General features: G+C 48.4%; 2 protein-coding genes across 3 annotated transcripts in view; both read right to left on the bottom strand.

Annotated features, from left to right (window-relative positions):
- Nucleotides 1-349: 349 nt before the first annotated feature.
- Cyp26c1 (cytochrome P450, family 26, subfamily C, polypeptide 1) lies at nucleotides 350-11,548 on the bottom strand. Its single transcript, XM_217935.8, has 6 exons — nucleotides 9,946-11,548; nucleotides 9,197-9,421; nucleotides 8,476-8,751; nucleotides 6,873-7,028; nucleotides 4,872-5,189; nucleotides 350-3,041 (listed from the first exon to the last, which is right to left on the bottom strand). The coding sequence occupies exons 1-6, from the start codon at nucleotides 10,147-10,149 to the stop codon at nucleotides 2,664-2,666; spliced, it is 1,557 nt and encodes a 518-aa protein (XP_217935.3). The 5' UTR covers nucleotides 10,150-11,548; the 3' UTR covers nucleotides 350-2,663.
- A 148-nt stretch (nucleotides 11,549-11,696) lies between these two features.
- Exoc6 (exocyst complex component 6) overlaps nucleotides 11,697-16,858 on the bottom strand; it is a 143,180-nt gene continuing 138,018 nt past the window's right edge. Inside the window, exons 18-19 of one of the 2 annotated variants that reach the window (XM_039088459.2) lie at nucleotides 13,965-14,077; nucleotides 11,697-12,889 (exon numbers count right to left, since the gene is read on the bottom strand). In XM_039088459.2, coding sequence (XP_038944387.1) covers nucleotides 12,757-12,889; nucleotides 13,965-14,077 — 246 coding nt within the window. In that variant the 3' untranslated portion in view covers nucleotides 11,697-12,756. 2 annotated transcript variants of the gene reach the window in all.

Raw genomic sequence — 16,858 nt, 5'->3', positions numbered from 1 at the left:
TCCAGGCCGGTGTGCAAAACCGACCAGCGGGGGCGTGACCTGGGGCCCATTCCCAATCCTTTAGCCTGACCCGCCTGTGACCCCTGCAGGCCGGACCGTGACATCTCAGTGAACTCTGCCGAGCCACCCCACCAAGTTCAGCCTGCGCCCGGTTACAAGATGAGCCAGGCTCACACGCTGGAAATGGCCACAGGAGAAAAACAATACTTAAAAAATAAATACGAAATCTAACTGGCCATCAAGATCTGCGGGCTGCCTGGTAGGAAAACATTAGAGTGCAAAATCACTTAAAAATCTTCTTGAAGGGCGAGGGAGGTCAGTAAATTACCAGCCCAATAAGAACTTGATCTAGGAACTTCACCAAAGTTTTATTGGGTGGTGGTCGGTGGGAAAGGGAAGATTGGCTCTCTGGAAAACAAAATGTTGGCCAATTTTCCTATTGCTAAGGGCTCAGAGATGTGGGGTTCGGTTTCTTGTGTGGGTGTCTCTGCTGTTTTGTTTTTGCTGGTGGCCATGGGTGGCAGAAATCAGGTGGCCAGCATGACCTCCTGGCCTTTCTCTTCACCACCCCCCTCCCCCAGTCTTCTCTCTGGTCTGGGTGTTCCATACCTGTTGCTGTTCCCAACGCTGGCTGGGAACCGAGGACAAAGTGCCTGATCCCTGCCAATGTCACCTCAGACTGGTTCCCTTGCCCAACTGTTGGAATTCAGGTCGGAGGCACTCCGTGTTAAAGGGTTTTGTTGCTTTTTAAATTTTTCTATGCTTTCCACCACAGGGCAGTTCTCCGTGGTTTTGTATGTTTGGTTGGTTGGTTTTGGTTTTGTGTTGCTGGTTTATTCATTGTCTGCCTCTTTATGTGAGTGGCAGAAGTCCAAGGCGTAAGAACTACATCTGCCCTTTTCCTACAAACTTGGAGTTACCAAACCAGGAGCCTACACATCCCTTAACATCAACAGCATGGTGCAGCTATGGGAAATGAGAGGAAAACCAGAGGCACTTCCGTGGGCTTAGAGTTGGTCCAGATCCCAAAACAAGCAAACACGTCTCTTCAGACTTCTGAAAGGTGCTGCCCTACCTCCTTGCCCCCAAATCAGAGTCAACCTGAAAGGGAAGCTTTTTGACCTCCTCACCTAGGTCCAGTTTCTGGGATGCTCAAGGTTGTAGGCCTGCACCTTGATGCTCCTTCTGGTGTCTGCAGAGCTCAGGCTAGCCTCTACTCTGACCAGCTATGGTTTACTAGCGGATAGGGGTTATGGTGGTGTTAACCCCAGCAGTTGCTAACCTTCAAGTACCCGCTTGTGTCCTTGCCTTTGAGCCCCAGGATCCACTTTTTACGTGGATTCAAATATAAATAAGGTCAGGAGGCCACCAATTTCCTCCTCTAAGGTCAGCCTGGGCTGGTTACAACTTCCTGGGGTCACCGGTTATGTCCTCTTACACAGCAGTATGGGGATGTGGATGGCAGGTTGAAGGGGGCTTTGGGGAATGAAGGCAGATGACAGTGGTGTTGATTTAAGCAGTAGTGGGACCCTCTGGATTGGAAAGACCGACTGCCTTTTAGATTAAGGGTAGCTCTGGAAGGCAAAAGGGCTGAATTCCACAGGTGACATGGCTCAGAGGTGGGGCAGGGGGATTGAGCAGTGGAAGAGTGTGCAGGACAGCAGTGGCTCCTCAGGAGAGCCATAGGTCTCTCCTCAGTTTCTCCTCCTAAATAGTGAAGGGAGTGAAGCAGAACAACTCTGCAGTCAGACAGTGCAGCGATGCTCCCAAACCCAGCATCCAGATCCGTGGTCCAGAGGGAAGCTTGGGACTGAGGCTGCCCAACTTCTAGACCCTCTGGGTATAGGCTACAGTGTGTCCTTCTGGTTGGTACGTCTCTGTACCATCTCTGTACCTCATCCTCTGCACCGTTGGCCATCACACCAGGAGAATGGCTGCCCAACCGAGCCCCAACCTCCTTGCTCAACCACTGGCAGGAAATGTTATTTCTTGGACTTCCTGTTTGGTTACAAACATCTCAAATCTCTTGTTTATCTCAATTCTCCCATGAAGGGATTATGTCTCAACCTCACACGAACCAGACTTACAGACATTTCCAGAGAGCACAGTATCTTCTATATAAACGAGGATATTAAATAATTTCATGAAGTAGGAATTTTTCTTTTCAAAAGTCTCTAGTCGAATCTTCTAAGTTTGAGCTAATAGAAGCTCGGGGACCCTCTCCGTGTGTCTCCTGGACAAACATCAGATCAGCCTGGTAACCATCCTGCTATTTCTGCTAACTTTAAAAAGTTGCAAATCCCCTATTAGTTTGATACGAACACCTAACTACCGCCATCACTGCCGCTGCTGCCAGAACCCCAAATCTAAACTCCCTGCGGACTTGCCACAGTAAGGGGAAGCCAAGTTTCATTTAGTGGAAATAGGTTTTCTCCGTCGTTGGCTGCTTTGAGTTCTTGGTATTTGCCTCCTACTCTCTTTCCCCAAGCCCAGCGCTTCTCCACTGCGGTGTCTGTGACTCATTCTACGACTTCCAGTCTAGCAGAGCCATTTCTTAAACCCGTGACTCGGTGAATATATGCGCAGTGAAGACCTAGGGCGCTGAAGATTGGCGGCGTGTGTGCAGCAGCTACTGGGCAAGCCAAGGCTAGAGACGCAGTGAGTCAGAAGGGTGACCCGTCGCCCGCACCCAAAGTCGGGAGAGGGTGGAAAAGGAGCAGCAGCCCGTCCACCGGGTGCACGATGGGCACCGTCTGCATTACGGGGAAGGCAGGTGTGGCCAGCTCCCAGCGCGCGGTGCGCACCAGCTCAACGGCGAGCAGTTGCAGCACCGCTTGCGCTAGCTCCTGGCCCAGGCAGCTGCGCGCGCCGCCACCGAACGGGATGTAATGAAAGCGGCCACCAGAGCCCCGCGCATCTTCACTCTCCACGCCAAAGCGCTCTGGATCGAAGCCCTCGGGCGGGCTACGGTATACTGCGGCTGTCTCATGTGTGTCTCTGATGCTATACATCACGCTCCAGCCTTTGGGAATCTGGTAACCCTGCGAAGTGAGGGGGCCCGTGTTGATCGATAGGCACAGGGAAGTGGTTGGAGCCTACCCCGCCCCGCGCGCCTCTTCCCAGGAGCGCCAAATAAACCTCTAGTGGCCTTTCATTAATTAATCCTGAAGCCAGAAGACCTGCGTCGTAATCTCGGTGTCATTTGTGAGCTGTAAGATCTTGGACTGCTGCCTCCCACCCTCATTTATTAGTTGGGAAAAGAATAAAAAATGTCCACGTTGTTGAGAGAATTTTAAGAGGAGGTTGGCACGCATTTAGTGCCCATGAGATCGAAAACTACTTAGGAGTTTGTTGGCTTTCTCTTCCTGTTTTCTTCTGACACAGGAGACTTACATTGTAAGAATGTAGCTACCAGCTATCTGAGCTGAAACCGCCGAAATGACTGGGAGTCTTCACACCTCTGGGACAGTTGAATTATAAGATTCTTCTTTGCATTTAACTAAAGACTTTCCCACCTTCTCGCCCACCTCTGAACTATTATACTACCTTTAAGAGGAGCGCACCCTCTTTGCCCACCCCCACCCTCAGCCCTTTTAACCATCCTCTCCCCGCCCCAGAACCCCCTGCTGGGTACTGCCAATTCAGGGCCTCCTTCACGCTAGGAAGGAGCTCCTGCCACTGACCTACATTCCCTGCCTGTTATGCTTATTCCTGTGTCTTCAGTTCCTGAACTATGATGCCACCTGTCCCTCAAAAAAAACTGCAATTCTCTGGAGGCTGTGGAAGGCCATTACTGTTCAAATTCTCACTAGAAACATTCTCTCCTCTCTAACTCAGTTTCCCCGTCTGTACAGTAGAGAGTAATGAGTAAGACCTCCCCTCTGCTCCATCTACTGTCCAGGAAGCTGCTCGGTTTCTCTTCTGTTTTTTGGGGGGGCATCAGTCCTGCAGCATCAAGTGTAGGCATCCAAGTCACTTCTCCTACAGCCATAGACTGGGCAGTTCCCCTTCTGGGCAATTCATCCCTCTAGCTGGTTTCACCCAACACTAAAGATATCCCAGTTTCACTCCATGGTCTTGGTCCCCCTCCCTCTCTGCATGGAGCTCCCTGTGGGCAGAATCTCTCTCTTCAGTCACACACACACACACACACACACACACACACACACACACACACACACACATTGCTCAGAGGTCCTGCAGCAAAGTTATTCAGGCAGAGGCCCTCAAACTCTGTGGTGTGAATTCCCCAAGCCTCAAAATTATTAATTTATCACACACAGCCAATCAGAGGGTAAACTGAGATCCACAGTAAAGGGAGAACTGCCCGAGGTTATTCTGAGCTGTAGTCCATCCTGGTTCTTAGCCTTGTCCAACCAAGGGCAGCCAGATGAAGAAACCATTAAGATTTTCTTCTTTGTATTAAGACTGTTGCATTTCCCAGGAATATACCCTAAGTTCGAGCCCTGGACAGGTGACAGTGAGTGGCTATTTAGTCTTGTGAAGGAATCAGAGAAGTAGGCCACAGCCTTTGTCTTCCAGCACATACATTGGCTGCGAGAAGTGTGGCTCAGAGAAAAATGTTTGCGTTCTAAAACTCAGTTCTAATTGAATTGACCTAGCTGGATCACTGACCAAAGCTTAAGTGTATAAAACTTCTAACCTTACCAGCTCTTCAGGCACGAGGTTTTGCATGTGTCTGCTGGTGTCGGAGGAAGAATCCAGGAAATAGAACAGGGTTCAGCCCATTTTACAAGAGGGAAAGCTGAGGCCCTGGCAGGGGAAAGAAATCTCTGCGCTAATTCCCCTTGCCCTCCTCCCATCCCAGCGCAGCTGCAAGCATCCAGCGGCCCGCAGTGCGGCGCACTTACGTCCAGCTCAAAGGTGCGCAGTGCAGTGCGGTAGCCCCCGGACACAGGCGGTAGGAGGCGCAGCACCTCCTTCACTACGCAGTCGACGTAGCGCAAACGGCCCAGCACTGCCAGGCTAAGGTCCGGCTCACAGCTGCAGTCCGGTCGCGATCCTGAGGCCCTGGGAGCGCAGCTGCAGGGGCTCCCCAGCCCCTGCGCCGACAGCTCCTGCTGGATTTTGGCGATGGCTGCTGGGTGCTGCAGAAGCAGCAGGATAAGGGATGTGCTGGCGCTGGCCGTGGTGAAAAAGGCCGCGAAGAGGAGCTCCACAGCCAACTCCTGCAAGACAGCCAGGGGGTTCTGAACCTACCAAGAAGGTGTAAAGCGTCTAAACGTATCTCTTGTGCTCAAACTAGTGCCTTGTCCTGTCCCGGACTCTGCCCATGGCTCTGAAATCGGTCAAAGCTCAGGTCTATCACTTGGGAAAATCCTGTTGAGCGGATAGGCAGAACCAGCAACCATATGCACCCGCTTTGGACGAGTTCTCAGAGGGATACAGGGATATTATTCTGTGCTTTATCCTCGGTGCTTTAAATTTATTAACTCGTTAGATGTTTGCCTTCGCCCTGTGGGGAGCAATTACTGCTCATATTTTATGAGATTGGAAACTAGGGCTCTGGAAGGCACTCCAAGTCCCTGGAACTAGTAATTCCAGCAGTGAGTCTGGGAGTCGATCTCCTTCCCTCCTTCCCTCCATTCCTCCCGCACCAGCCTTGCTCCAGTGCCAGCAGGTTCTTCATCTTGCTTACTCCCCTTTCTGCCCTGCTTTGTGGATGGATCTTCCACCGGCCTCATCACCTGCCTTAAGCCTGCCCTTCCTTCAGGGTAGCACCAGGGTTTATGCCTACAAGCTGTTTTCAGGGACCGTAGGGTACACTACCCACCCTAGAGATTGAAACAATGAAGCTATTCTGCATCCCGGCACAGAATCCAGCATTGAACAGGCAGGTAATCATCTTTGTGGAGCGAATACTGACCTGGCTGGAGGCTGACAGCTGGTTCTGCCTTGGAAAAGGAAGTTTAGGTGGAGGGACCCAAGAGCCACATATCCTCTCTGTTCAGCCTGGCCAAGGGGTCCCTTCTACAGAGCCTTGTTAACTCCCTAGCTCTGTCCAAGGGCAAACTACCCACTTCTTTCTGTGCCACTCCCCTTCGTAGCCTGGCACTGTCTTGAATACTCGGGTACCCAGGACTCAGTCTATTGCTAACTCTCTCCTGAATCCTTTTTTACTTCTGAACTTCACCCCCATCAAGGGGAGAGACTAATACCTCCATTCTTAGAGGAGAAACCAAAGCTGGGCTCCTGCGTTTTAGTGGTTAGTGGAGGGAAGCTGAAGCCAGAGAGCACATGACATTGACTCATGGGAGACTGAAGTTTTCATGTTTCTAAATGTCTCTGGCCCTCATTCTGTGTCCTGACTTCCAAAGCAGGGCCCTCCTGCCCTCCACCACACATGCTCTACCTACATGGGAAGGAAGCCTAATTCTACGGGAGGCTTTGCAGCAAGGGCAAAAATGGGTGGGTACCAGGTGCTAAGGTGCCAAGGTGGGCCTATAAAAGAGGAATGTTGATTTGGCAAGGAAATGATGTAGTTTTGAGAACGAGGAGTTTGATCACGAGCTCGAAAGTTCAGACGGAGAAAGAGCAGGCTGCATAGGTAGAGGGATGGCAAAGGCATGCAGTAGGAGATGGGACGTAGGAGGGGCCGAGGGATGAACTGTCTAGACCCCGAACCTTAGGATTCGAGCTCCTGGAAGAAGGGCTACAGTCCAAAGCTGCACGGTTGGCAGATGTAGTAGTCTTTTTCGCCCAAGGCTATGTCTGTGCCTTAAAATGGTGTTAAGCAGGATATGACTGGGAATGGATTGTGTGTGTGTGTGTGTGTGTGTGTGTGTGTGTGTGTGTGTGTGTGTGGTTTCTGAGGAAGTCGGGGGAGGGAGGAGTGGTCTCCCGTCACCTACCTTCAGCTCTTGCACTGAGAGCTCACGGCCCAGCTCCCTAGCGCTGTTAATGATCAAATGCAGGGCATCACCTGGCTCTGCTGTCAGTTCCTCCCGAAGCTTCTCAGCAATGACCTCATCCAGGTGCTGATACAACTGGTCCCTGGCCCGGATGCCCTGATGTACAGGGAGAGAGGGCAGTTGGGGTAGGAAGGGGGAGAGGGGGCAGGCTTGACTACCTAGAGCCATAGTTTCTCCACCTGTGGGTCACAACCCCTTCGTGAGGGCCTGATGATCTTTTTACCAGAGGTCTCTCATCAGAAAACACAGATCTCCGCATTACAGTTCATGACTGTAGCAAAATCACAGTTGCAGAGTAGCAAAAAAAAAAAAAATCACTTTATAGTTGGGGGTCACTACAACATTAGGAGCTGTATTAAAGGATCGAAGATATTAGGAAGGGTGGCCTAGATCCTGGTGTTACTCTTAGCTTAGCTGTAGCCCTAGCACAGGGTAGGCATGGCTCAGTAGGTGCCCATAGATTGTCTACTTTCTACAAACATCTTGCCATGACAGTCATTACCAGCCCCCTCTGGCAAGGCAGTTGCTGTCACCTAGAGAACAGAACATAAGGCCAAGAACTTGTCCCTTTACACAGCTGCCAATGCCCGTACCTGACACAGAAGCATTAAGGTCCAGCTAGCTATTAGCCCTTTCCTTGAACCAGACTCGGACAAGACAGTGAGCATCGGTGCCAAGAAAAGGGGCACCCTGAAAAACTCCATTGAGGACACTATTGTATGTTCTAAACGGTTAGCTTCTGTCCCGGGTTGGGCAAAGAGGGCAGGGATGGCTCGCCAGAGTTTAGGAAGCAAGCCCAGCTGGGGGAAGCATGGAAACACTTGTCTTGTAGCCAGAGGTATCTTGTTCAAATCTTGACTGTGTTCTTGCACGTCGCACGCGCACCTGGCTTCAAGGAGGCCTGCTTATCAATAAAATGAGGATAACACACTTTGCGGGTTGCAAGGACCAAACCAGAAAACGTATGCAAGGTGACCAGCGCACAATCGGATTCCTTTTCAGAGTTTTATTCAAGCGACTTAACGCTCTAGGGCAAAGGGAGAGAGAAGGCAGGACCCAGCTTCCTTCAGCTCTGGGGCCCCGCCCATGACTCCAAAAAGACCTCGCTTTTCTCATCCGGAAACTAGGGGGCCCAGGGCCGCGGGCTGGGAGCCTACATCCATCCCGTAGACTAGAGCCGGCGCCGAGCTTCGTCTGCCACCCTCAGGCTCCCGCGCACTCCGCAGCGCCAACCTTCCAAAGGGTGTTGGAGAGGTAGGTTGCTGTGAGGCACCACTTTGAGAAAGGACAAACCGCCTGCCAGGACGCCTGCCACTAAGACCCAAACTCAAGAAGGCTACACTGACACGAAAGAGAGTCAGGAGCATCCCATAAAGGGTGTGTGGCCTGCCCTGGGTCACACATAGAGAGTCCGAAGAGATGCAGCTTTGGTCCCCACCAACCACCATCCTACAGCACGCTGGGCCACGCCCTCGGTCCAGGGGACCCCATCTGGTTTGGGAGACCTTCTGGAGCCTTGGGCTAAGGTCTGGGGCGGCATTACCTTGCGTAGGCCGCTAAACGGTACGTCCAAGGGCAGTGAGAAGAGGTTCTCCACCAGCCGCTCAAAGGTCTGGGCCAGCTCGGTGCATCGCGCTTCATCTAGCTGCAGACCCAGCAGGATGCGCGCGGCCATGCGGAAGGTGAGCGCTTTGGCCGCCTGGTAAACAGCTACGGGTCGTTGGGCGGCGCACCAGGAGCGCACCTCTCGCCGCAGCGCCTCCTGTAGCCGTGGCACGAATTGCTCCAGAGCTGGGCGGCTGAACACGCGCGCCAGGACCTGTAGGGAGCGCGCAGATCAGCGCAGGGAAGGTTGGCCTCTTCTGCAGTGCGACTCCGCAGCCTGAAGGCGAAGTCCAGTCCTTTCTTCCTCTTCTGAGCCGCACAGGCCTAAACTTGTTGGCTTGGTTTCTACCACTTTGATGTACAGAGTCCCTCCCATCCACTAGGCTCCAAATGTTGCTAGCTGCTCCACAAAGTCTTCCCTGAACCCTCTTAAATCTGATTCTCAAAAGCTGCTGGCAACTCACAGATCTGGAATAAAGGACTTGGCTTTACAATTCAAAACCCAGAAATGTAAGAAGGCTTACTCCCGGGCCACCTGTCCGTTTAGCCGGGACCCTGGTCAAGTTCCCAGTATATGTGGAACACCAGACTCTGGTCCGGCTCACTGCAAGAACCCAGGGTCCACGAAATCTCTTAAGTTCCTTTGTTATTCTCCTCACCTTACGCCGCTGCCGATGACGCTCACCAACCGCGCCAAGGAGTGTGTGTGAACCTAGAAGAATATGTGCGCTCTGCGGCCACTGGCTACGCACCAGGCGGTGCTCACCCAGCAGGATGGTGCGCACGTTCTCAGCGCCGCTCACCCGGATCACTGGCCTGCCCAGAAGGTGCGTCTTAAACACTGTCCCGTAGCGCTCGCGGCGGGAACTATGGAAACGAGAGCCCTGCAAACAAGGCGGAGCTTGAAGGGTCTCTGGGTCAGCAGGACTGAAGATCTGTCCCGGACATCCCAATTGCCTCTTTCTAACAACTCCCTTGTCCCAGGCTGTCACATTAGTTACAAAACAACATCTCCAACGGGGCCTCTCAGCTACTGGATGGGATGGTAGAAGTCCACCGGGTAAGGTGAGATACAGGCTTAGATTGGGAATCTGAGTGCCCAAGGGTGCGTGGCTGAGAGATGGCTTGGCTTTTCAGCCTATGCTTGCAAGACATGGGTACCACATTCCTCAATTCTCTCTCCAAGCCCCTGGTTTACAGTCCCTACGTTGTATCGGAAGAGTTTAAATTGCGAGTAAAATTCGGTGATATGGGGTCTCTTCGAAGGAACAGAACAGCTAGGCAACGGTGAGGGTTTGCGAAATTCCCAGAATCCTGGGTAAGGAATCTTATGAGGTGCTCTGAGAACCAAGAGCGCCCGATGGTAGATGCAGAAAAGGGGGCGCTGCTGGATGATAAAACCACTCACCTGAACCAACCAGTGCAGTGTTTCACCGAAGAATGGCCAGCCCATGGAGCCCTTGGGTAGGGGCAAGGTGGAGGCCCAATCCCGGCTCAGAGTCCAACGGAGGGTCCAGAGCTGTTGGGCCAGGCCAAGCAGCAGACCCGCACACAGGAGAGCAGTGCCGGCAGCCCCCAGCATGGACAAACAGCTTAGCCCCCAGGAAAACATGGCGAGACTGCAGGGGTGAGGGGTGGAGTAGGCCACTGGGAAGGCAGGGGCCTCAAGAACTGAGCAGAGCTCACCTGCCCAGTCCAGAAAAGGCCCAGGGTTAGGGGGCCAAGCCAGAGATCAATACATTCAAAGCTTCCGGTCTTAAAACAAAATTGTCAGTGGAAGGCAGCAATAGCCCTGGGCGACTAGAGAATTTGCCTTCCTCGAGGCTGAAGACCCAGGGCATTCCTCCCCGATTTCAGTTAAAAAGTGCCAGCCCATCCAAGGTGGGCCATTCGCCTCTGGAACGCTCCCACCTCTCGGCTCAGCACTCCTAGTATGGAGGCCAGAGAAACAACTCACCAGGCGCTGCCAGCCACAGCTGCTCAAGGCTGCAGACCCCTGCCCACTACCTTCCCTCCTTCCCTCCGTTAACCCTTCTCCACCTACCCTCGACACGTTTATATAGATATTGCCTCCCTCCCTAGGGACTGGGTCATACAACATGACGTGTCTACGCATATTCAAAGCGTCCCACTCAGAGTAATGATTGGAAGCAGTGGGCAGTGGCGGGCTCACCTCGCCATCCAAATAGGGAGTGGCATCTGGGCGGGGGCCGAGCCCCACGCGCATCCTCGGGCGGGGCCTGCGGTTTTCCACTTAATTTCCATTCTCCCGTGCGAGCACCTAGCATCACTAGCCTGAGAAGCCCACATGAAGTAGACACCCCGAGTGCTCTTGGCTCGCCTGTCTCCAAGCCATTAGCTCCATCTCTGATTCCCCCATACTTGACCCCACACCGCCAACATCAAGGTCCAAAGGCTGGATTCACACCCTTTTGCTCAATCTTGGGGAGTGGGGGGGGGTAGTGGCTGTGACACTAGCGTTCCAGAGGGTTAGCTGGCTCCCACTTCTCCGACCTCCCACTTTAAGGGAGCCTTCTGGAGATGGTAATTTCGCTGCTTCTAAGCTTCACTGGGGGGGAGGGGCACCCAAAGCCCTCCGGGTGCCAGTAGCCTGGGTGCAGCTCTGGACTTAGAATCAAATCAGATTCTGGTTTCTTTTTCACTGCCCATCTCAGGAATCCGCCAGATCCCGCCCCCTCCCAGGGGCCTACCAGCTTGCATCTTGGGCTTTGTGCTCCACTCTGGGCTGCAAAGCTTTTCGGCCTACCGCTAGCTAACCCAGTCTAGAGGTGTGGGGGGAGGTGCAGGGAAGCGCGGGTGGGGTGCCTGTTATTTTGGAAAGAGTACAGAGGAGCCCAAGGGGTGTCTGCTCCAGGCGACAAGAAGGTTCCTCTTTCCAAATCCCCAGATGCCTGAGCCAAGTACCCGGAGAGCTAGGAATAGCGCATTCCAAAGTCTTCCGAGCTGCCTGAGCACAGCTCCTAATATACAGAATGCAGCGTATCTTAAGAATTGTTGTATTTTTGTGTGTAAAAATTTAAAACTGTGAGATCGTTTATTTTGTCAAGAGAACACATACGTTTTGTTTTGTGTCATGCCCATTCTGATAATTCAAGGGGTTGCTTGAAAAGAGAAGCTCTGAATGGCTGAAAGAGCATCTTCACCGACTTGCAACCTTTTTAATATTATCACAAAATCCAGACATGAAAGCACAGCTCTTCACACTTATTTTACAGAGTCAGGCAGTCTTACAGGCAAGGTTCTGGAAAATGCAAAGGATGTATACATCCACATATTACAATGCAAAGAAAACAAAGGTCAGGTTTACATCGACATCTATGTCACCGTGATTTACCTGAAGGAAAATGTACATTTGCTGTGGGTTTTCAAGGTTCAATTGATCTGGTTTGTTTCCACAGCACTGAGATCTTCAATGGGAATACAGTTATCCTGAACCCTGGCTGTCGTAATTGCATTATGTAGAAAGAACACATCTAAACAAGGACAAGCTACACCTGGTGTAAACAGCTCCTTTCACTGCCTTCTCTTTTAACTTAAACCAAACTAAAACTTTAAAAGATGGAGTCAGCTACAAACACACAGATAGAAATATTAACTTCAATGAACAAAGCAACACTTCGTCTTTAGGAAATCCAAACCCTCTTCTTTATTTTCAGAATGAAAATATCTAAGTAGAACAAATAATTTACTGTCCTGGAGAGCTGAGCCTGACTTCAGGAACTTTCAAGATATCTGTGCTCACTCCTCACACTCTGCAGAACTAAAACTTCTGGGCCACATAAGTCACACTGAGGTGAAAATAAATTCCAACGACAGCACTGAGTATTTCCTTATGAGCAGTGGCTGGGTCCCAAACTATAGCCGACACAAACAGAAACTCCTTCAAGCTTAAATAGGAGAAAAAAAATGCAAGCAGAGACATGTTTTTCTAATATTTGCAACCAGTTTCATACACAATTTATTGGGTTTATATATTACACTTTTGACTTTTCTTCTAAAATTGGAAAAAATTAATGTTACATTTTTATATATAAAATAGTATTCAGTTATTAAAAGTCCATACAAATGATGTTTGCTGTCCTTATTGTTTAAGCCCTCATTAGTATCTTTCCTCTACTACAGTTTTTGGCTTCTGTAAACAAATTATTGTCTCATGACCGGTGCTGGCCACAGAGAAGCACTCGGGCATGGATCTGGTCTACATGTGCTGGGACATACCGGTCACCAAGCCTCTGAGCTGTTTCACCACTGTCTCGATCAGCTTCTGTCTGTCCCGGTCGTTCTTCCGGAACTGGGCAAATATGTTATTCTTCTTACTGGTGTCCTTCATCCTACAAACAAATGTGGACGCTTAGGAAAAGAAAACTGCTGTCCCTAGGAGTCCTTCCTTCCTTCCTTCATCCTCTGAATTATCCACCACTGACTGTGCTTGAAATCGGCACTACCAAACGTAGGGATACAGAGACTCCGAGATAGAAAGTGCCCAGCCCGCACTGGCGGGCATCTGAGACTGGCTGCTTTCCTACCGTCGAGCCATGAGCTTTGGTAGAATGACCTTCATGGCTTAGGACTCGTCCACAGCAGGACTGTGTGGCAGTGAAAATGCTAGCAGACCATTTCAATGAGAGGGTTTGTCTCAGTAGTATTTCATGACATTCTAAAATAAATTCTTATATCTTTCCAAATCAAATAACCAGATACTTTGAAATCTGGGAAACAACATATAATTCTGACATAAAACTGTACACTTTAATAGTTACACTTTAAACAAAATACAACTGAGTGAAGAGAAAGTTTGCTACATAATGAGAAAAAAGAGGGAGCAATTTTTTAGCTGTGCCATAGTTTCAATTTTCACAAAATAATTTTTTAAATCATGGACTGCTCTACCTGCAAAGAATTTTAAGACTTAGATACCAGCAAAGCAAACATTCCCATTCTTGGCCCTATTTTATTTTGTTTTATTTTATTTTATTTTTAAATAGCTCCAATTCCTGTCTTCCAAGTAAACACTTTTCTCTCCAGCAGGGGGATGAACTCAGGACCCAGCACAGAGCATTCTATAGCTGTACTATGCCTTCCAGGCTCCCATTAACATATCCGTAAAGCAACTGAGCCTGAGGTTTTCAGGATACGTTAGGAAAAACATTTTCCTCACATGTAACAAAAGGATCCTAACAGGAAAGAGAGAAGCTTATCTTCTGCTCCTCAAGACGGCTTCTCCCTCCACCTTCCTCCCTCTTTTCAGTCTCACTATAGCATCAGCTCCCTCAAACTCAAGATCCTCCTGCCTCGGGGCTGGGATTACTGGCACATGCCATCACATTTGGCTTAACTGGGCTTCAAAACTTGTGTAAAATGCTATCCAAAATAAAAACAAAAACACTGTTCTGAGAACATACTCACTTCTCCAAAAGCGTAAGGGCGGCGTGTGGGTTCACCCGGAGGTACTTGGAAGCTGGCTGCCCATAGTCAGCCAGGTAAGTAGACCAGTCCCAAACCATAAACAAGTCAAGGAGCTGAGGAAGAGGATGGAAACCACGTCAGATATGGGTCATTCACTCACACAGATCAAGAACATGCTTCTTGGTTCATTTCTACACGACTTTCCTTTTTATAATAAAACTATGAAATTCATTTTAAGAATATAACTGGTGTCCTTCACAACCAAAACAGTAGTCATTATTATTATTATCATTATTATTATTATCATCATCATCATCATCATTATTATTTTGGAACTGCTAAAGTCGTCAGTGGTTGCTGTTCTAACAATGTGCGGCCTTTTCACGCCACCATAATGAAGCTGTCTGGAAGCCACATCGGCGCCTGCTTCGTCTGTGTGCACCACCGGGTGTGCAGGCTCGTGCCACCTGTATGTGGCACTGGAACTCTTAGAGCTCTGTTTACCTTTCAGAGAAGCTGTTTGCAGCCAGACTTTCCTAAAGTAATTTAAAGCCCAAGCTCAGTTAATCTCAATTAAGTGCATTAAACAACCTTTGCTGGATTCTCCTGGGTGACGGATCTCAGAATCAGGATAAAACCGGGGCTCCGGGATTCCGCCTGTTAACTCTAGCCAGTCATTTTGTATAAACAAACAACAACAACAAAAGACTTCTGCTTTCCCCACTGTCTCAAAATTGACTATTTGCTTTATAAACTCCACTCAGAATCATCGTCAAATATTGTTATAATCTTTTAAAAGCCATGCGAGGCCAACCGAAAGCATCAAAGTCCTTATCCACCTTTAAGCCCTAACCCTTTAAGCCATTTAAAGCCAACTTCCTATCCCTCCGGGCCTGAGCTCCTGCAGAAAGCCTGATACCTTACTTACTATCTCCTGGGTCTTTATATTCTTTTTAAAAAATATACTTCATAAACAAGGGTTCTATCGGCTCTGCTCTCAAATGAAGGAAGCGTTGATATTTACTCACAGGATGTGTGTATGGAGTTAGTTACTCTAAGAGGAATAAAAACTTTTAAGGTGATTACAGCCACCTGAAGAAAGATTAGGAAAAACTAACTTTTCCTGGGAAGGTAAGGGACTTGTTTGACTCTTATTTTTCTCCATTAATTTGCAATGGTTACATAGACAGATCCTTGTAAAGGGCGGAAATGTGCTTTTTAAATTTTCCTAGATTTACTTTTATTACTTTATGTGTAAGAGTGTTTGGCCTGTGTGAATGGCTATGCGCCGTGTGTGTGTCTGGTGCCCAGAGATGATGAGCTTCAATGTGGGGGTTAGGAATTGAATCCAGGTCCTTTGAACACAAGACATTCTCTTAACCACTGAGCCCTCTCTCTACCCACACAATAATGAAAATATTAATTACTAATGGTCACTGTTTATTTTCAGAAAAGAAAGCATTTTAGACCATGGCAGCAGTCGAAACACTGTTAGAGAAACTCTAATGAAACAATATGAAAAGGCTATACTATATGGAAACAAAAAGAGAATATGTTCATATTTTTATTGTTGTTAGATAACATATATTTTTCTGTATTTCCCCAAGGAACACTAACTTCATCTACTCAGATGGTGATGCTGTGGTTGACAGACTATTACTCTGCAAAGGGTTTCAGAACCAAAACACCCATCTACTTGAATGGGTAATCATATTTACTGGAGAGGGATTCTAGGAGAAATAATAAAGGTGGACAAAAAGTTATGCAATCTCCATTTTATTAGGTGACAGACAAAATTAAAGCAATTTAAATGTCAATATCAAGAAGTTTGTGCCTAGTGTGCATGAGGTCTAGGTTCAATGCCCAGCACTACCACAAGAAAAAAATATATATATATAAACTGGTAAAACAATGCAGTAGAACTTTACAGTGACTATCACAGCTTAATAAAATGATTTTCTTAGAATCTAAATGGCTTAAGAAGACAGTTTTGATGCTACTGAATTACAGAAACTATAAATGAAAGAAAATTTAAGTATGTTAAGATGGTTACTCTTATCATGGAGTTACAAGTAACTTATTTTTTTTTATTGTTAGGATATCGACAGTAGACATATATTAATGTTAGAGTTTAAAGTAACATTTATAGCTAGTGGTGATGCAGGCCTTAAGCCCAGCACTTGACAGACAGAGGCATATGGATCTCTGAGTTCAAGGCCAGCCTGGTCTACAGAGTGAGTTCCAGGAAGGCCAGGGGTACACAGAGAAACCCTGTCTCAAAAACACACAGACAAAAGAGCATTTATATATTTGTTAAACCATACTCCACTAACTAGCAGTCTCTGCGTAGTTGTCAGAAGAATCTCACGGTGAAGATGCTCTGAGCTATGTGATTCCACACGGGAATGTGGTCACGTACGCAGTCTGTGGAAAGTAACCACTCTACACTGACTAAAACATCCCTTTCTTTAAAAGGGCACTAACAAGTGACCTCTGGGAGATGGAAGAGGAAGGAATCTGTAAATGAGGCTTTTTTCTCTAAGGCTTTTCACCTCCAGATGGGAAAGAAAAACCTATTTACTGAACCAACTCCAACCCTAAAGACACATGATCCTTCTCCAGCACAGCGAGTCTTTCCTAACTAGAAATGCTTTGCTGATAATTTGTATGCATGACCATACATCATAGCAGATACTTTTTGCAAATCACTGGAGATTACAAGAACCATAAAGTTTAATATTCCTGCCAGAGTAATTTATATATTTCACATTAACATTAAATACTTGATAAAATATGTATCATGTACAATTTGTAGATATTTATGGAAACCTCCTGCATATTAAAGTTTAAGGAACTCAACACCAACAACGATATAAATAAAATTTACTTAGTCA

This window comes from Rattus norvegicus, chromosome 1, assembly GCF_036323735.1.
Source record: "Rattus norvegicus strain BN/NHsdMcwi chromosome 1, GRCr8, whole genome shotgun sequence".
NCBI classification, from domain to species: Eukaryota; Metazoa; Chordata; class Mammalia; order Rodentia; family Muridae; genus Rattus; species Rattus norvegicus.
This window is presented reverse-complemented; position numbering and strand designations above follow the sequence as displayed.